Here is a 20,770-nt window from a genome sequence, read left to right on the forward strand (position 1 = left end):
TAATTAAACAAAACTAAAAGCAATAAGGTTCAGTTAAGTCATGGAAGAACATACTTTTTATAAGACAATTAAAATAAATTCTGAGAACCCCGAAGTACGTTTTTTATGTATTTTTTGCAGCTCTGCTGAGGCTTGTTATTGTCCATCGGCGTTAAATAGAGCCAATCCAATCCTGCAGTCGTCAAATGTGAACAGCGGCGGCGGTGCGTCTACCGCTCTTCTCGCCGTAACCTCCCAGTTTCTGATTCGCGATCCCCTGATGTCTTCTCCCTCGGCACCTTCAGTTAGCTCACTGAAACATGCTGAAAATAAAGGTAAGAACTGTGTTAAAGCAGTGGGCATAACAACTAAAAGCTAGCTCACGTTCTTCTTGCTGCCGGGAAATTTGTCGCCGGTACTCAACGGACAACTTGAGTTGGACATTGTGTGTATTTGATTTGCGATCGGTAGAATTGAAAGTAGTTTTGCTACGACAGGCGGTATTGCAGTTGTTCAGTAATGAGCGTCATTGATAAATAGAAGTTTTCCTCTTAGAAACTACGTGCGAATGCGGTACGATCTCGAAGGAGTAACATAAACTTGAAAACGAAATAGCAGGTGTGCATACGGGTAACTCTCTTGCCGACTTTGTTTCTCAGGGCTGGCACATGTCAGCGCGAGCTTGTCTTTCATCCTCATCTTTGTCTTCGTGGGCTTGCCCGTGTGGTGGAAAACGACAACAGTCTACCGGGTGAACCTGCCGTACGATGAAATTGAGGCACTGAGCACCGTGACGGTACGTGTTGCTGTGTTATCCAAGCATCCCGAATACAATACGGCTGCATGCGAGAAGAAAAAGAAAAGAGGGGAGGGTCGATCTCATTTACGAAAGATTTGCCTCACTGACTATCTGAAAGACGTTTCATCAATGAGGCAAGCTGCAAGCTGTGTTGAATGATACATGGGGGGAACCCGCATCTGACATAAAAAAAACTTGAGTAGTCACACACACACACACACACACACACACACCCACACCCACACACACACACACACACACACACACACACACACACACACACACACACACACACACACACACACACGCTTTGTCTCAGTTTGTGTACATTGCGCAATTTCACATTTGATCAGCACGCATTATGAAAAGCAATCTGAAAACATTGCATGTATTAGTTTTCTTTTTTTTATTTACTACAGGTTTTGTTATATCTGCAAGCAAGTATTAGAGGCCTACCTTTGTTGTTGGCATCCTTGCATACATAGATTATAATAGGGCACAGGAACGTTTTATACAAGCTGTAAACAATGAAGCTGTGCAATAGCGCAAAGCTTTGAGAGGCTGCAGAATTCACTGTACACATGAACCAAAAAAAAAAAAAAAAATGGGAGAAGAAGGTAGGTGTCTTTGTCATGGCAGATGCTAATGCTATGCATGATGCTGACTGTCATTAATTTTTCAATTCACATAATCGCACACAGCATGGAATTTCGCTGGACTGTCATGTTTGTACTTGATAGTTGTAGGTTCTGTATTTGTGGACCATGTGCATTTCAACTCTTAGCAAGTACTACATTATAAAAAAAAAGATTTCTTACAATTGAGTGTGTTCAATGTTTTGTCAGTTGGCATTCATTCCAGTTGGAGTTCCTTCTTCTGTAACGAAGTACATCTTCTGAATTCAACTTTTACAAACTGTTCGCACTCTCTCTGTTATGCAGACTGTACACCGTATAAAGGTAGAAGTGGTGCCGTGTTACGCCAGTGTGCCAGTTCACAAAGGATTTATTCAACGTCTCGAGGAGGCCAGCAGACGAGATGCAGCAAACATTGCTGAGGTTAGCTTTGCCTATGAATGGACCGTGCGAGAAGCCCATCAGAATGAAACGACACTTTTTACAAAACAGCTGTCCGGTAAGCCTCGTGATTACCCCTTGCTGGTATTTCATTTTTCTTGAAAATAACTCCTAAAGCCTGGTGTGATGGCATGGCAGCAGGTGCAGGAACTTTTTGTACCTCAAACTCTGTATTGTGGCTGTGCAACCGATATGATAGGGAGGCAGACTTAAGTGAAGCAGTTTGTTCATTACTTTTTCATGCCGATTTTCTTACTCTCTGTCAGAATACGCCTGCACTCTGCATATTTCCCACATTTAATCTTTATTTGGTTGCCATGTTAGTTTTATAATTTGCCATGTAAACAATGTGTTGCCATGTAAAACAGAGTCTGGACCTTAGTGAAGCCGCTACAGCTTTTAGTACCGGCCTCTCCTGTCAAAGAAAAAAATTATCATTTCAAAGGTGCACTCATTTGATGGGATATTAATGTAATATGAAGCCAAATGTAGAACATTGATTGTTTGAGTTAAGTGAGTGAGTTGTAGGCTTCAGGTCTGCGCAGTGGGCTGTGAGACATTCGGTAGTGTAGGGCTCCAGAATAAATTTGACTAGCTGGGGTTCTTTAATGTGCGCTTTAGTCGGAGCTCTCATGTGTTTTTTGCATTCTGCCCCTATCTCAGTCTAGCCGTTGCCACCAGGAATCAACCTGCAACCTCAGCAGCAGAATGCCGTGGCCACGGGGCTACAATGTGGGTGCAAATGCAAAAAAGACTGTCAAGTAGGCTAGTTTATATAGTCTGTATAGGTTATACATAGTTATATAGGCTAATTTTATGCTATCTTGTAGCACAACTCTGATGCATGAAAAGAACTCTGAGACAAGCTCTATTACAGGGAACAACTGTCCACTAAAACACTGTTAACTTAGCCACCCTTATGGCTTAAACATCTTCAAAAGTCCCAAAAAGCACCTACGCTTTTTAAGCATGTCTTTTAATTTAAGCATCAGACAATTTAGGTCGATTCTAGGGCTCCTGTTAGATTCAATTTATAGACAACAAGTGTAACGTAGTGTATATTGTGGTGCAAATGTTAATGCTAGCAATATTAAGGAGTATAGACATGATATTTTCAACAATTCATTTTATTTATTTTGTATTTTTTTTTTGCATTAAGTGAAGGCTCTGTGCCTCCAAACTCTACAAAAAGAAATAGTGAAAAGCCTAGGAGCACTGTAAATAATTTAGTGTAATAGCTTATATACAGCCATTTTTGGTTTTGTTTCCCAGAAAGATACTGTACTGTGGCATTGTGACACAGTGTGTAGTTACGTGGTAACAAAACATTGCAGTGTTTTGTCACTTGGTCACCTCGTGCACTGCTATTCATTGTGAGAGCTGATGTAGCAGCATAGCAGATGACCGAAAAAGCCGGACCAAGTGTCAAAACATCGCAATGTCTTGATTTCATGTGACCACATGCTGTATCCTGATGTTACTACACAGTGTGCTACTGGGAAGTTAAACCGAAACTGGCTGCAGAAAAGCCATTACGCTAAATTATTTAGGGCGCTCTGAGGCTTGCGAGCATATATTTCCTTGGGTTTTGAGGTCCTGGACCTTCAAATAATGGAAAAAAAAGCACACTAAAAAGTATTGTGTCAGTACTCCTTTAAGAAGAACATGAGAAAAAGAGAAACATATGAATCCGATATCATCAGCTAGGTTTATTTTATCAGTGCATTTGATTTCTTGAAGTACGGCTTGTAAATTAGGACCCACTGCATGACGACATTTCTTAATTGTTTGTTTTGATGATGACTTATCTGCATAAAAATTAAAGCAGGTACGGTGTACATGGAAGCAAAGAATAATAATAGTTTTCGACTTGCAGATGTTGATGAAGTTCTCCACAAGACAGACCTCTTCAAATCTCGAAACCAGCTGTATGTTGTTATAGCTCCAGAAGGAAGCACTGATGAGTCTGTGACTGTTGGACTACACCAGATTGTATATGTGAAGGCCAAAATTGGTGAGTTATTCATTAATGATACTGTAGTTGGATGTTAAAATAGTTCTATGTGGCTTTAAGTTCAGCTGTATTCTTTGAAGTAATGTCAGTGGGCAAAAGTATAATATAGTATTTCTTGTTTTGTTTGTAAGGTTTGTAGGAGGGCTAGTTGGGGGGGCCTATCCATGTTTACATGAAAGTTAGGTATTGTTCCATATTTTGCCCGTGTTGTGTGCTTGTTTGTTTGTACTGTAAGCCCTCAATAAAGGGCCATTACAAGCAGCAGAAATAGAGATCATATAAGCTAGCAGAAATAATTTCATGTGCACCATTCTGTGACACCCAACAAATGGTTGCACTGGTCGCATTACACACACTGCAGATTATAGGTAGAAGTTTAATGCAAAATGATCATTGCAAGCACCGCGCAGCCTAACAGAGTAATTAAATCAAAGCACTGCTTTATCAGAGTAAGTACATGTAACCCATTCAAAAATGTATTAAGATTAGGGGAACTAATGAAAGGATCTGGAAGCATGTTCCATTCTACAATTTCACTAGGAAAACAGCGGTATATTTATAGGCATAATTTTGTGTTAGTCGTGGCAAAATACACATCCTTGTATATTGCGAAGTACAGTTTAATCTTGTAACCTTCGTACTGCAACTTTCACCTGAACTTGTTTTGTTAGTCATTGGTCATTGCAGTTTCGCTCAATGTAGTGGCACAAGTAGCGTGCAAACCAAGACCAGCTGTGCGCTGTCTCTAAAGCGTGGCCACCATCATCATTTCCAGATGTTGGCATCCTGTGCAACAACATCGTCAGTGCTGTGAGGCAGTATGCCATCAGGGAGAGCACACTGAAGAGATTACACACCTCGCACAAGGCCACAGAGCGAGCAAAGGCAAGCATATATTGAATCTTGAAATCTTAAGGGACACAGATATTGCAGCAGAGCAGCTTGTCATTATTTAGCATTGCATATCTGCGCTTTGTGATAATGGTACAAGCATCAGGATTGTATCACTTTTTATATTCTTTCAAGTGCTTTTCATGCTTTTATCTATTCCAATCGGGCAAGTTGGTTCAAGTTCATCATGATGGCTAAGCAAGAGGGACAGTGTGAAATCACCAAAGCTCTCCATATAAAGAAAAACCGTGGATTTTGCACCTCGGATACTTCTATCAATCTGCTTGAATTCGAAGTCAGTCTTGGAAAGATTTGGCCTGGGCTAGTAGTATGAGGGTGCACATACAGACGGACTTTTTCTATTTATCCCTCGCAGTTTGCAATAAACTGTCAGCTGTTAGTTCAGCGCTTCTCGTGTCTACTTCTTTTTATGTATCACCCTCCATTTTGCAATGTTGTAATAATGAATGTATGCATGATGTAAAAAAAAAAATTAGAACAGTCACTGTCAGTGCACTTGTGGAGCCTTTAATTATGACATTCACTTGGACAAGGCTTCCGTGATCGTTGAGGAAAGAAACTGGATTGCATGGGATTATCTCTAGTCCCTTGCTATCCAGACTGCAAGATAAACTGAATTGCAATAATTGCAATCGTCTGGCCGCATATGTAAAATCCTTAGGTTGGGTACTATGATGTTCTCATTGTTTCAAGCAGTTGGTGTCTGTGGACGAGGCTTCTGTATGGAAGCCAAAATTTCTTATAGTTATCAACACATTTCTGGTTGTTGTCCTTCCATTATTTTTATCATGAATTTACTACCCAACCGGACAAGATGTCGTGAAACCATCTAGTATTTCAACCCAAGTACAGTAGCTACAGAGTAACTGTAGCTACTGTAAACATGAGAGCACCCATTGCTAAGCACATCATTTGAGAATGCTACTTTTGTTCTTGCTGTACTCTGACATTACTACTGTGAGCACTCCTGCCAAGAGCCGCTCTTGGTTGCAGAAGATGATAACAACACTGAGACTAGTGGAAGATGGAGGCACCGTCTAACTGGGGTTCAGACTTGCTGGTTGAGGTTTCAGGGCAACGACATACCCACACCTCAAAGCTAAACATTACTGCTATTGGAAGAGCCCATCTACAACAAAACTTTCACACCACGTTTCTGAGAGAATGGAAAAGTGTCATGTTGTGGACTTCGTGCAGATTACCCCGTGAGCACGTTGAGGCTTGCCTAGATAGAATTGAATTGGGAATGCATCCCAGGGTAAGTGAGACAGTGCACGAAAGGCATATTTTCGTATGAAGGGAAAAAGCTATCATCCACCCTTACGACTTATCTTTTTCACGATGCCTCACCTACTTTGCAGATTTTCGCAGAACTGACTTGCTGTAAGTCTGTTTTTCGCAGCATAGATGCATATATAATTTGTTGCATCTGCTTCTGTGCACAGCTTGACAAGGAACGCATGAGACCCTTGAGCGCAGCCACAGAGTTTGACGTGACATTCACGCTTGTGGTTCCCGAACCGCAAACCCTGGACGTCTCATGGCGAATAGAGGATGCAGTTGAAGGTGAGCAAACCCTTTTTTCTTTTCTTTCTTTCCTTTTTTCCCCCCACATTTACAGACAGGTTGTTGATTGTTCAGACAGAAACTGAACTGCGTCATAAACCGCATAGTCTTTCTTGTTCGTTTGTTTTAAGGCAGGCTGGTTTTTATGACTGAAAATGTAAACTCTATTGTGCAGTGTATTTGAAGCCGTTTCTGGAAAAGATCTCACTGGTTGCCAAGGTGCACGTCAAGAGTCAGGTATTTATAACCATTTGGAGGTGTGCTTCTTATGAAGCAGTTGTGTAATCGTTGAACTGGTGAGTTTATTCTGCTCTGCCAGAAACTGCTTTCCACTGCTAGTTTTATATAATGTAACAAAACCACGGTAGTAATACTTCATAAGAAGCCAACAAGCACTGATACCAAGGACAACTTAGGGGAAATTACTTGTGTTTAATAAATGAAATAAAGAAACAGTTAATTAATTGAAGTGAAAGTGGATGAAAAAACAACTTGTTGCAAGTGGGGAATGATCCCAGAGCCTTTGCATTACGCATGCGATGCTGTACCAATTGAGCTACCGCGGTGCCGTTTCCCCATCCGCTTTCTTGGTTATTTATGTTTCCTAGTAGAAACCTGGGAGTGTTAGCCAGCACCACCACTCACAAACCGTGGTGGCGGATGTGGAACATCCTTTCTGCTGCAGGCGTCACGAGAACGTGATCTTTTTTGGTGAAGGCAGCCAGTCAATAAACCCACACATGCTACCTGAAGGCATCAGTGTTGTCGGATTGCACATATCCTATGTTGTCCTGGGTGTCAGTGTTTCTTGGCTTCTTATGATATGACTAATAAACATCGGGTACCTTGGTTAACCCCTTTTCTTCTTGTTTAGTAGTAATATTTGTACTTTGTGCAAACCTGTTCTTCCCACAGAAATAGTTTCTATAGTGTTTGTCTACTAGGTTCTTTAACTAGAGCTTAGTAGCAAATTGTTTATATTTATATGTTTCAGCCGCAGTATGACAAGGCAACAAGAAATGTTGGCTCCGTTTGCAATGAATATCACTCAGATAATGGGTGTCATAGGAAAAACAATAATTTTTAAGTGAATAGCACAATGTCAGTTGCACTATCCAGTGTCAGTAACTGCCACAATTCCAAAGGCAAGCTCATTCGTGTGTGGGAAATTATTTTGCACAGACTGCATTAATTTCTTTCAGTCGAAGGTCATGTACTTGCATGCCTATCATGGCATGGCACGCTTTCCTGATTGCTTCACATTGCGTGTCACCACGATTTGCACTGTATTTTCACGCACATATCCTGCCCCTGTATATTATCCAAACCCTGAATTACAACAGTTCGAATAAAAAGATTGGAGCGGGTAACCCCTCTTTGTAACCCGGCACTAAGGAAAGTCCATAAAACATAGCACCTTGTACGTCCAATCATCATACTGAAAAGTGCAGAGCGGTTTCACTGCAATGAGAAATGCATTGCTGTGAAGCCACACTCGAACGTAAAATTGGTGGATAATATGAACCATGCTTTGTACTTGGGCTTCTTGCATTCTTGGCATGGATTGTATGAATAAAATATAATTTACAGAATGCAGCAAGAGACAATAATAATAAAAATGTAGCCCTCTTACGCTTGCTGTGCAGTTTGCAAATTAACGTGTGGAGTTAATCACTATTCTTTTGGTGTTCTTGTGTCTGTGGTAAACGAGGAGAAAGGGGGCTAACCGAAGGGCCGGATTTTTGATGAGGATGAGCAGTTCAAGTAACAGTTTGATACAAGTTCCAACTTTGTATGCCTTTATGTTGCGCGCTTTTGCTGTCTGCCACGTGGGATTACTGATTGCAGAACAAAATTATTAACTTTAACACCTTATCAAGTTTAGGTAAAAAATATCAGCCTGATATGCTCTTAGCAGCTTTAAGACCTGCTTGCAGCTTACCAGATAAACTTCCATTAATCAAGGTGTCATAATATATACACACTGGCAAAAAGCCCAAGAAAGTGCCAGCCATTGCAGTTGATTTCAGTGAGAGCTATATACTTCAAGCCTTTGCGATGTTAATGATTAAGCCATACGACTTCTGATGTGCATGCCTGTTTCCAGTCGAAATAGACATTCAAGGCACATTTTCATCATCTGAATGATTTAAACCAGAGCTGAATGGAGGCAGATAATTTAACATTAGACACAATGCTGATCTTTCCTAATCTTTGTTCGGTCTTTGTAATGGCTGGCAAATACTTTTTCTGCAAAAATGCAGGTGTTGTTTCTCACTCCACTGAAATTAAGGCGGCGCTTCAACCAAACAAGTGGTGCATACATAGCAACGGCTGACCAACTTTCGTTGATCATAAACCCAATCGAAGGAAGCACTGGTGAGTGAATCTCTCTTGTGTTATTCTCTGAAACTGTCATCACAGAATTTAAAAAAAAGGCATGTTTTGCTTGAAGAGTGAAGCAATGACAGTGATTGCAAGTGCAACTTTGAGGACTGCTGCTTCTGGTTCTTCCTTGTTCTTATTTGTTGCTTTTCTTTCTTTCTGTCTTCTTCATTGATTTCAGTTCGGGTCTTGAGAGGCATTGCTTGAATAGTGCACGGCGTCCTGTCTGATTCTTATTTAGGTTTTTTTTTCTTTACTTCTTGTTTCTCTTGCGGTTATATTTATGTAGCCAGCCCTGCATACCAGTGTCAGGAACTTTCCTTGGACAAAGCTGCCGGGACATGGCCCAAAACACTCAACTTTTAGAAAAAAGTTGCTGTGATGATGGGAATGAATTGCGTGAATTTTTCGCTTTTTTAAGTTGCTCTAGGCGTCTTGTTCATTATTTTTTTAAACTACGGCTTTAAGTTATTTCCTGCGGTGTGCAAGTCAATAATGGAAATGTGAAAAGAGGAAAACACTCCCCAATTTTGAGACAATGCTTTGCCCACAAAAATAGCTTTAAGGCATGCAAGTGGCCATCTAGTAAGCTCTTCAGTCTGTTTCAAGGAGCAGCAACAATTAGATGTGCACATATCCCCCTTGAAATAAAATGGGGGTGACGCTCAAGTTCCTTGTGGGATTCTAGTGGGGCAAAGTCACTGGCTATAATTGACATCATTAAAATATTGTCAAAACTTCAAAAAGACAATTCTACCAAGGGGCCTAAAAGCTAATCAAATTTAGTGACTTCCTCACTAAGTTGCCAGCATTGCTTTGCTCTAGATCATCCCAAAGTGAGGGTACATCTGATGTGTGGACACACATCATGCAGTAAGTTTAGTGAAGAAACTATCACGGCTGTTGACATCATAAGAAAGAAGGCATAGAACTCGCATGTAGGCCCATAGTTGGCAGAAGGTTACACAAACACTTGGTTCCAAATAGTCTATGCCATCTTGCTGACAGGAATGAAAAGTTTGTCAATGAAAGGAAAAAGTGTCATCCACCAAAGGTAGTTTTGGTGCATGAATGCCTGAAATTTCGAATCGGGATCGAATACGTTTTTCTTCATTTATTTATTTCCTGTTAGCATAAATTGTGTGATTTACACATTTCACTGCTCTTGCTTTTTGCTCCTCTCTCCACCAGGATTTCAAGCGTCAATTCGTCCCGTTCTCAACTTTGTTGTCTACGTGGTGCCACAAACTCATTATCCGCTCTACATATACGACGACCAAGGTATGCATGAGTGCTGTACACAATGAACCCAGTATTCCTGCCGGAAGTTGTTTCGAGGCTTGTAAGAAAGCTGGCACAATGTATTTTGTTTTATGGCTGTTGTAGCATGAACCATACTTTATTTTATTTATAATTTACCTCAGGTTCATACAGGATAAAAGAAGGGAGTGGTTACAAAGCAGCAGGATAATAGCGAAATGTGCTGGAAGAGCGGGCTAACGGTGTCATGGCCACGTGGCCTCCATGCTGGCTTCTCTGCCAGGGCCTCAATAACTAATATGCCTGTGATAAAGTTTACTTCTCTCTCTCCGGATAATGCAATGTCAGCTAGCATTTCACAAAAGAGCTTGTGATGGCTACTACACTTGGGAGAAGCACTGGGGAGTGAATACCTTTTGTGCTACTGTCTGAAACTGTGAAAGTGTTGCATATTGGCTGCTAGTGATCGGCAGTGCTGTACTACAAAAAAGGTTCAAATTGTTCACTGCTCATGTACCTAGACTTTTCCAGCTAGCCAGCTGGTGGTTACAGCCATACTTACCCAAGGCTAATGCACTGTGGTAGCTCATTATATGGCATCTCGCTGTTTAGTGCTAGTTTAATCATTTCTGTACCGCAGACAAGCTATATGCATCTTGCTGATTCATACTATAACAATGTTAGTGATGAGCCTAGCTGTTCATGAATATATACTGTATGAAAGCTCCCACTGATAAATGAGACCCGTATAAGTTTAATCTCGTCTGACTGCAGAAAGACTCGATGGCATGAGTGCTCCATTTAGGGTAATTGTGTGTTTCATGCCATAAAGAATATTTAAATAAAATGCAAGGATGACCCCGGTAGGGGACCATGTGTGGTAGTGTAGTAACTTAGAGTAGCATTAAATTCTCACATATTGCTCATCATGGGCAAGAACCCTGTCAGGAATATGGCCCATTATATTGGCATTTCTTGTTTTGTTTTGTCATTCCGCATGGTGGAGAAAGGTCAAAACCAGTGAATGACTAATAGTAATTATGACAATAATATTTCTTAGCTATACTGTTTAGTCCAGAAGTCTTTGCAATAGTGATAAGCCTGTCCAATAGATGCTAACTGGGTGCTGCATAGGTTTTTTCTTGCTGAAGGGAAAGAAACATGAAGTCTGTTGATGCATTTATTGAGCAGTGGCTTGCAAGCATATTGCACCAATAATTTGGCAGACATAATATGTGTCCCAAAAATTTTGGAGCTTTAGTGATAAAGTAGAGGTGCAGGCTATATGTTTATATATTATCACATCCTTTGGTGTAGCTTCACAGCATAGCATTCTCATTTCTGTGAAGCCATGCCAAGCTTCAACTGAGAGAAATGATGAGAGTGATGATGACTGAACATATGCAACAAGACTGTTTACGGAGCTACACTATATATGCAGGACTGTTTCTATAAAGAATTGAGCTTTGGCATGGCCACAACATTTCTCCTCCTATTTAATTAAGGTCTGTAATTGGGCATTCAGGATTTCTGTCTGTGTTTGGGGGGTGGGGAGAGGGCACATGGCTACACTCACGAAAGCCTGGCAATATTCTTTTAGGCGAGGTTTGCGAGTCAGCCTTTATTGTGGAGGCAGCCATTCACGTTACGTGATTACACGATAGGGCCACCGAATGTTCATCTCTGCCTGCTATCGCAAAAGCACTCTTAATTTGCATTAATGCTGTCTTTAAAGGCGGAAGTGATGGGGGTGTAAAAATGTATGAGCTGCACAGGCTTGTCGACAAGGCCTAGTTTTACGCTTGTCATGGTAACTCTTTATCTTTGCTGATCTAACAACGGAAAAAAATTTGAAAGTTGCATTTCACTTGACCCCTCGTCAGTCACACAGTGCTCTTCTTCCACCAGGCAACCAGCTGCAGACCAACTCATTTCTGTCACCCAAGTGGGGTGGTGTCCTGTTCTACAATGTCGCCAAGTTTCCAGGTCCTGGTGACACTTTGCCTCAGCCTGTAGAGATTGACATGCGCTCCGTATTTCAAGTGTTCCTGGCCCAGCTCAGTCTTCTGGTTGGCCTGCCTGATAAGAGCTATGATCGCGCAGTGCACTACTTGGAGAGCCCAATGCCTTCATATTTGGTGAGCAGCTGTTGTATTTTATTTCTAATGATACACGTTTGCCATAAATTTGTCCTTTCTGAAACAAATGTAACTCTATTGCTAAAAATTATGTTTTATGAATTCTTTTGTGTCTTTAGCATCAGGCAGCATTAACAAATAGCACCAAAATAAGTTGAAAATTTTGAAGTTTTACGGTCTCCACAAGCGAACGCCACACCTCAACTCCAAACACTAGTATTTCAGTTACACAAGCAGGATAGACTGTTTCATGTGCAGTGCTACATATTAAGAAAAAATACAGTCAGCCCAGAAGTTTGCCCGATGTAAATTATGCTGCTGGCAAGCACTCAGAACCAGATCTTTCATTGCCCTTTTTCAAACACACTTGGTGCATAATAACCAATATTGCAGCACGAGTCTAATTAGTAATATCCTGTGTGCAGTTCCTTTCAAGTGTCATTTTTTTGGTTAGTTGTTGTGGTGTATATGTGATATATGTTACCTTGGCGTGTACAATTAGACACATTTCCACAAAATGATAGCATGTTGGAAGGCTAATGCTGTGTGGAATATGAAATATGCACATTGTACATTTTCAGAAGCAGAAGCATTTGAGTGTGATCGAATCCTGGCCACAGAGGCCACATTTCGATGGGGGTGAAATGTAAAAACACCTGTGTACTTAGATTTAGGTGCACGTTAAAGAACCCCAGATGGCCCCATTTCTTGAGTGCCCCATTACGGTGTGCCTCATAATCAGATTGTGGTTTTGATGCGTAAGGCCCCATTGTTTAATTTTTATTTTTGTTTAAGCATTTGAGTTGTTATCTTGTGGCTTGTGACAATCTGGATGGAAGCAAAATAAATACACTGTCTTTCAATTTGTATTGGTCATTTGTTCCATTTGTCATTTGCAATCGGAGGTAGAAAATTCTTTTAGGTCATTCAAAACAGATGATAAGGCTAGGTACTTCCAGGTCACAAATGATATCTCTGTCGTGCTTGCCCATGCACCAAGTACTCCATTTCTTCGCAATAGAATCCTGTTGTAAGCCTTCATCCTGAGTGCATTATAATGCTTTGTCTGGGAAGAAAGCCTGGCGTAATAGCACAACCTGATGAAATCGTTAATATTCAAATGCCAGCAATCTTGGTGGTGCTATATTAAATTGAATGTGCATAACTCCGGAGTGGCGAAACTCTTGGCTTTAGTCCCAGACATACTATTACACATTGTGATGCATATTTAGGGAGAATCTTTAGTTCGGACCTCCCCGTGTCTTAGAAGTTATCGAATGGACTAGTTTATGGCATGTTCAGTTGGTCGTTTCAGAGCATTCCAGCAGCACTATAACGGTGTACTATAAGAGCAACTAAGTGTTAATGCTAGCTAGCATAAGCGGTCTCCGACAATGAAGCTAGATTATCACTACCATACCTGTTTATGCTCGCAATACAGCTTTAAAGCCATTTTTCACAACCTCCGTAGCAGTAACAGAGTGCTCTCAAACAACCAGCCAAATATGCCATTAGTCTTGTTTAAATGTTGATAAATACAGTTCCCATTCAATCTTGTTGCAATCTACTTGGCTGCAAGTCTGTCTCGGCTGGCTTACTCTGACACAGTTTCATTGTGGTTGTTTGTTTGCTTTTGCTTAACTTTATGTGTATTGTCTTTCCTTGCTACCGCAAACAGCCCTCAACTCCAATCTCATTGCCATTTCCACTGTGTGGAGTGTAGTGCTGCCCCCCAACAGAACTGAAGTAGTCACTGCAATTCAGTGACGTTTCTTGGTGATTCTTGAAGTAAGCAGTTGCTTGAGAAACATGCCCCCTTCTGCCATTTCAGTGCCTTCAACTAGATGCTCAAAGTGCTTGATTTAAACGTGGTAGCTTAGGAATAGTACAGCTGCAGTACTGATGTGCAGTGACTCATTCAGTAGAGGGGGGACAGTGCAACATTCCACACAGCAAAGTCAAGAAAGAAATTGGTGTTGAATCGCATTTGGGAGCTGCCGCTTAGTCTTGAATGGACATCATTGTGGCACTTCTCTGGTTGCACTCTGTGCAGCACTTATGTGGAGGCACCTGAGACAGTTGTTACTAGTACTGGAGCTTAACTGTCAAATTTTGTCTTTTCCTTGTTGTATTGCTGAACCCTAGATTGCAGTGCTCTTTTTTTTTTCCTTTCAGGATGTTGCATTCCTTCTTAGGCGTAGGACTCAGGACTATTTGTCCATGTCTAGCTCTTCACTGAAGTCTCTCTCGGAATTGCTTAGCAAGATCTCCAATATCGTAGTCAAGGATGAAATCGGGGAACTTGTAAGTGTTCTTTTGCTGGATGTCAGGGCAAGTTTCTTTCTCTTAGCATTCAGCGCAACAAAGACAAAGATGACGACAAGCCGACTGTGTTGTTGCGCTGAAAGCTAACGTGTACAACTCGCCCAGCAATGTGTACTAGTTGTCAAGTGCTATTTTTCCTACAATAGCCGTTGGCCACGTCATGCTGAATGTGCCGTTATTGTCGCACCAGCAAAGCTAAGCAGCATTAAGCTCAATCAATCATTGGAAGGGGAACCCTGGGAACGCCAGGTGCTGGTGGCTACCCTGCTGCTGTGGTATCTGCATTGAGCGGCACATTTATGGCACCTCCGACAGGAGGCGCCCCTTCCTTCTCGACAATACCGAATGAGCACCAGCTATCATCTGCAGGGCAGAGTGCAACATTTATTTTTAATGCCAATAGCGTATTGACACGAAATCGATGTGGCTGTTTTCAGCTCAGGAGTGCACTCGACGCGTTACGAGCATTATAATATGACATTTTTCTGCACATGCACCAGTCCCAATGTGAGCGTACATCTCAGTTACGGATTGGCTGGAACATTGCACCGAAGGGCAAAACGTGTGTGTGCCTGGGCAGCCATGTTTGCACAGCGATGCCGTGTGTATGCACATCACCGTAGTGTACCAGAACGTTGAACCTAAAGTCCCAACATGAGCATTCTTAATGCATCGACACTTCCCTATCGCCTCCATTCCATTGCAATGCGCCGAGTTAACGCCCACTATTCGCAGACCCTCGCCTCCCATCATCGAAGGAGGTTGGTTTTTTATTAAGTGTAATCGCCCGGTGGCCGAGCTCTCTGTATTTTTCAAACTCCAAATATAATGAGCCCCTTGATATGTCCAGAGCGTCGTTACATTCGTAGGCTGACAATCCTGGAAAAATGAATCTCATTATGATCATGCGGACGCAGTATCTTATTGTAAGCAGGCTTCCCCACACCCATAGGGGTGCAAAATGGTGCAACTTGGCACCTTCCCGGAGAGCATCTGTTAATCTTTCATCATGAAGAACTGCTTAGGGGCATCTCTGTACAGTCACCTAAAAGGCGACTGTACACCTTTTAGGTGACTGTACAGAGATGACAGATGGATTGAATCAGCATCTCAAAGGTGCCTGTTTTACACATTTTCTCGTCTTTTTCTTGACCCTGATACCTTGGTCATTGTTCTTGCATGTAGCGTCATTTTGCACTTGTGCTAATTTGTCATACCACCTTTGCGACCTAAGAAAATGTAAGCTCTGGCGCCCTTTTTCTGGCGTTATGTACTGACGCAGCTATGGTAATCTTCAAGTTGTGTTCGCTGAATTAGTACATATGTTTGAAACATGGTGTGCAGAGGTAGCTAAAAAAAAAAAAGGGTACCATGTCATCTGGGTAAAATCCAGGCTGCTATATTGCCTTTGTAGACTGCTGTCTGAGGCATAGCCTATCTGTGACAGTGATTTATGTTCCTTGATCACTGCAATTTTTTTGAAGGCTTGATTTTCCTTATAGATTTACTCGTCTGTATCATACGCAAAACAAAGCTTCGATCTTTTGAACAGAGGAGATTTGGAGAACGCTTTCCGAAATGCTGAGGCTGCATTTTTGGCCTCTGGTAAGCCTTCTTTTTTTCTTTATTGTTTAATGTTCGTACGCCTGATTTAACATTGTTCCTAGGTCTCGTTAACCTTATTTCCTTCTTGCAGAGAAAGCCTTCTTCGATCCCTCGTTACTGGCGCTTCTATATTTTCCCGACGATCAAAAGTAAGTTGCTACTTTGCACTTAACGCATCTACCTAATTAATGCAATGGGTACCGGCCAAAAGACCTGCCTTAAAAGCTGTTCAAAGCCATTGGAATTTGAAGGGTATCTGAAAAGGGTGCACTCTTGGTGATATTTAGAAGGTGTATGCTGCAGTGCTTCCGAGTTAAACAAGTGTCGTTGTTCAGACCTAATAAATTTACACCACTGCTATGCTCCCACTGTTTCTTTAGTATTATTTCTTTTGTCGTCTGAGCTCTGGTCATTAATTTCTAGTTGCATATTTAATTAAATTTTATTTTATTTTCGTCTTCTTATCATTTCAAACATCTTATATGAATGCAAACCCTGCTTATAGCAAGGCTGACACCTTCGGCTTTCATTAAACTCTTTCTCTTGCTTTCTCTGTTTTTACAGAGACATTGTAAAATAACTGTTGTTAATGATTTTTTGTTTATTCTTGAGATTCAGCAAAACAAAATTGTTAAGAAGTCTGCTAGAATCTGATAGTAACTTTAGTGAATCTGCGAAGAAACTTTTCATCAAGAAGGATTATCTAACAAACATACATATTGAGCTATTATCACACACACACACAAAAACATAAAGGCATAGAAAATCAAATGTCGCCATCTATTCTTTACCTTCTTGTTTTCTGAAAAAAAAAAATAATAAAGCCTACTATAACAACATTCAAGATCTAACTAAAATCTGACTGTATTCCTTGCTAAATCCATTAAAACATTTTGAAGAATAATTGCTTTTAAAATTTTTATCTGCTATAAGTTTATTATTATCAATAAAGCATAAAAATCGGCCAATTTAGCGTAAAATCCATTGAACCGAGCATTGCTGCATGCAAGCTGCCTGGCACCTGCCTGTAGATCATAGCTTTTGTCTCTTGGCAACACTGGTGCTCAGCATCAAGAGGCTTTATTGAGGTTTAAGTACTCTGCTATGTTATTCTACTATCTGCTGCCTTTCCTATTTGTAGTTGGGGTAGCAGAAGCAGTCTCTAAAAGGTAAAAATCCTTTGCCATTTGCCTTAGAACTGCTATGCATATCAGCATGAGCCACGACTAGACAAGATAAGGATTCTGGATAGAAGTATGGATGCAGCGGCACGTCAGTTATTAGAGGCTTTTTATATTACGAAGCGAGGGGCGTCGTGCATTAGCGACATGTCAGTTGCCCTTTTTCTTTCGGAGAGACATCTTATCGAGAGCCTGATGCAGATGCAGTGACGTGCATTTTAAGTTTTTTTAGTTTGCTGTGCAGTGCATACTTCCATTTACAGTAGGCTCCATTTAAGACGAATTCGAAGGGACCGTGACAATTTATTCTTATCAGAAGTTAGTCTTATCAGAAGAATAATTGGCAACACGACCAGGTGCATCCAAATATCTTAATTCAGAACGGTAAATGAAGTAGACTTAAAATGGGGGGAAAATGACATAAAAACATTTATTTAGCTGAACTTAATAGAAAACTGTTTTCAAGTGGTACCCTTGCTTGGTTTCATCCGGTCCGTGATGAATATTTGGCGATTCTCTGCAAATCGTCAACCGTCCACAAACAATGTTGTCTCACCTAATGACCTTAAAAATCCTTCTGTGCCTTCGTGCTACTGGAAAAAATTCACTAGGGAGTTAAAGCAGGCATCTGCCGCCTCACAAGTCATCGGTGTAGGCCCCAAGCTAGCGAAAGTACAAAGGAGCGTGCTGAGGATGCGGCAAAGCAATGGAACCTAGAGGAAAGTCTAGGTGACGGTGAGCAAAGTGGGGAAGGAAAAAGGAAGTGAAGAGTCGCGGAGGAGGAAGGTAGCTGGAGCTGCGCTGGGTTGACCACTTCTAGCAGTTGCTACAGGTTTCAGTTGTAATACGGACATACCGCGCTCATCTCATGATAATGTCATCCTTGCACACCATACGCAGTGTGTATGAGTGAAAGCGTGCGACGGTGAGCTGACGATGGCGGCTCAATCTGACATGCGCAAAGGAGGAAAAGGGAGGAAGGGGGAGTGCGCCGTTTTCCGTCTGGCGCATGGCATCGGGGAGGGGAGTTGTACTTCAGCCGTGCATGGTCGTGTGGGTTTTATCTTGAATGCTATCTGCTTCGGGGTCAGTCTAGATGGGCCGATGGCTCACAGCTTTGCGTGCACTATGTTCTCGCCGCTCTGTTTGCATTGAAGCGATAGACAGCACGAAGGTCACTTCGCTCGCTGCTGCTGCCGCGATTCCTCACGCCAACGTTTTGACAGCTAGCATCTGCAGTCATCGAGTGTGATGCGTTCCTGTTTGCCTATACGTGCTGACAGCATGCTTGTTAATTCAGTTAGTAAGTGAATGTTTACAAGGGGGGCATTCTACTCTGGCGGCTGCTGCGTATGGTGCGGCCATGAGAGCCTTGTCTTGAATACAATCTGTGATGTGGACAGTCTAGGCGCACGGAGGGCCGATAGCTTCGTATGCGCTATAGCACCCATACGTCTGTGCGTCACCTTCGTTCACGAAGTGAACTTCACCTCTGTCCACGGGCGATGTGCACTGCAGGTCTCCAGTAAGGTGCCTCGATGCGCGCTCTCCGGCGTAGTATATTGATGCACCCTAGCTTCCAGGATCGGTAGCAGTGGTGGTCACTCCAAATGTTCATCTTAACCTAAGAGTATGTCCTAGGCTGTTTGTCTTAAGCGGATTCATTTTGCGCTGAGTCTATGGAAAACTAAACAAACGTTCCCATGTTGTTCATTATATGCGAGAATTCAGCTTAACCAAGTTTGCCTTTATGAGAGTTCACTGTATTGGATGTCTTTGTAGGCAGAATAAACAATAGAAAGTTGGCGCTCACTTTGTCCCCTCCCTCCTTCTGTTTCGATCTTGCACAAAAAGGCCATAAATCTTATCCGAGATTGCTCAGTATGAACTGACTAGCCCAGCAATACATACTACCGAGTAGCAGTCAACCTCCGTCAGTCTTGCATGTATCGAAAGCAATCACGTAGTAGGTGGTAACATGGAGTGAGTGGCCTGCAAGAATTTCTAGAGGGGAATCTAGGACAGAGAATGGAAAATGGGAGCTGCAGGCATGGAAATGATAGTTAGTGCATGAATTTGTCTAAACATTGAGGGTCTGCTCTGTCAAGTCTTTATTCATCTCTGCCATTAAACCGCTCACACGTTTATGATATGTTGCACCAACTGGCCCAGCAGACTTAGTTCTATCTTGTCTAAACATGTCCTTCTGACTTTACAAATTGATCACATTCAACAAAATGTTGTGTTACAAATGCAACATTTTGCAGTGATTACGCACAAGCGCAGAGTCTCATTGTCTTCTGCTCTTGGGAAAGTTCTCTGAAAATTCGGAGAACGCTTAAGCTGCATCTTCCAGTGGAACGCGATAGCATTAGAAGATCCCCGACTGCCTCTCACACTTCCCGGCAACTGCAGCGTACGTAGCCATAATGTTTACCGGGAAACGCTTGCGGCAAATGCCACACATAGAAGACGGGCTTTCTGGTAGAAATCCCGTCTTCCCGTTGAAAGCTGGTCTTGTCCCGTAGTGTGGAAAGTGTCAAACTTCATGTTGCCGTGCATTCATGTTGTAGTTTAAATGTTGCAAAAAAAAAAAATTAGTGAAAAAAAGAATTGAGGTCCTAGATTCTGCTTACAACTTTTGATAGAATACAACTTTCTATCTCTGCAAGTCCCACAAATTTAATTAAAATCATGTTGTAAGTTGCCAAATGAAAGCATTTCTGTATTTTATTCAAATAGGGGAATCAAAGTTTGCCCTAAGTTAAAGCTTCTTTTTAACAGGGTGCCAACCTCTTCCCCAGCACTAGAAGCTAGCAAAAGCTATTACCAAGCATGTTGGTCCTGTTGTCATTGTCATAACAGTCTAACATTCAACCTCAATGCTACGAGTAGCAAGTGCTTATTGTCACCCCATGCATGAAATTTAGCCCTTGGCTAGCTGAGCCGATAACTGCATTGGTATGACTTGCAATAAGCTGGTCCTGTCCCGTAGTGTGGAAAGTGTCAAACTTCATGTTGCCGTGCATTCATGTTACATAGCTTAAATGTTGCAAAAAAAAAAAAAAAAATTTGCATTCTCTTATTAAAGCTCCCGCTTTTTCAATTGCAGATACGCCATCTACATTCCTCTATTCCTGCCCATCAGTCTGCCTGTTGTGCTGTCAATACGTGGCCTTTGGTGTTACTACAAGAACAGAAAAACGCCAAAAACAGAGAAGCAAGACTAAGCAGTGCTATTTAAACCACATAGCTTAAGTTATATTGACAACTGTAAAAAATGTAAAATATATGTACGACCAACGCTTTTGTATAGACCGTGGTTTCATGTGAATGCTTGCCGATTTGGTCTACGATTTAAGTTCTGCTAAAATGTGAAAACTTGGCTGAGCTTTCAAGGACTTCAGCTTTCGAAGACAAGTGCAACATTGCGTTGGCAGACCGGTCAAGCCGCAGGTGAAATTGTTAGGACACATTAGATTATGTGTCAACAGTCGCTGCTTGCAGTGTGGCAGGGTCAAGAAGTGAAC

General features: G+C 41.7%; 1 protein-coding gene across 1 annotated transcript; it reads left to right on the plus strand.

Annotated features, from left to right (window-relative positions):
• Positions 1-186: 186 nt before the first annotated feature.
• PIG-S (phosphatidylinositol glycan anchor biosynthesis class S) lies at positions 187-20,555 on the plus strand. The gene is made up of 14 exons (XM_050166995.3): positions 187-314; positions 639-775; positions 1,720-1,912; positions 3,731-3,868; positions 4,644-4,753; positions 6,226-6,346; positions 6,522-6,583; positions 8,611-8,725; positions 9,923-10,012; positions 11,900-12,129; positions 14,305-14,433; positions 15,957-16,059; positions 16,151-16,208; positions 20,353-20,555. The coding sequence occupies exons 1-14, from the start codon at positions 260-262 to the stop codon at positions 20,468-20,470; spliced, it is 1,659 nt and encodes a 552-aa protein (XP_050022952.1). The 5' UTR covers positions 187-259; the 3' UTR covers positions 20,471-20,555.
• Positions 20,556-20,770: the final 215 nt, after the last annotated feature.

This window comes from Dermacentor andersoni, chromosome 3, assembly GCF_023375885.2.
Source record: "Dermacentor andersoni chromosome 3, qqDerAnde1_hic_scaffold, whole genome shotgun sequence".
Lineage (NCBI taxonomy): Eukaryota > Metazoa > Arthropoda > Arachnida > Ixodida > Ixodidae > Dermacentor > Dermacentor andersoni.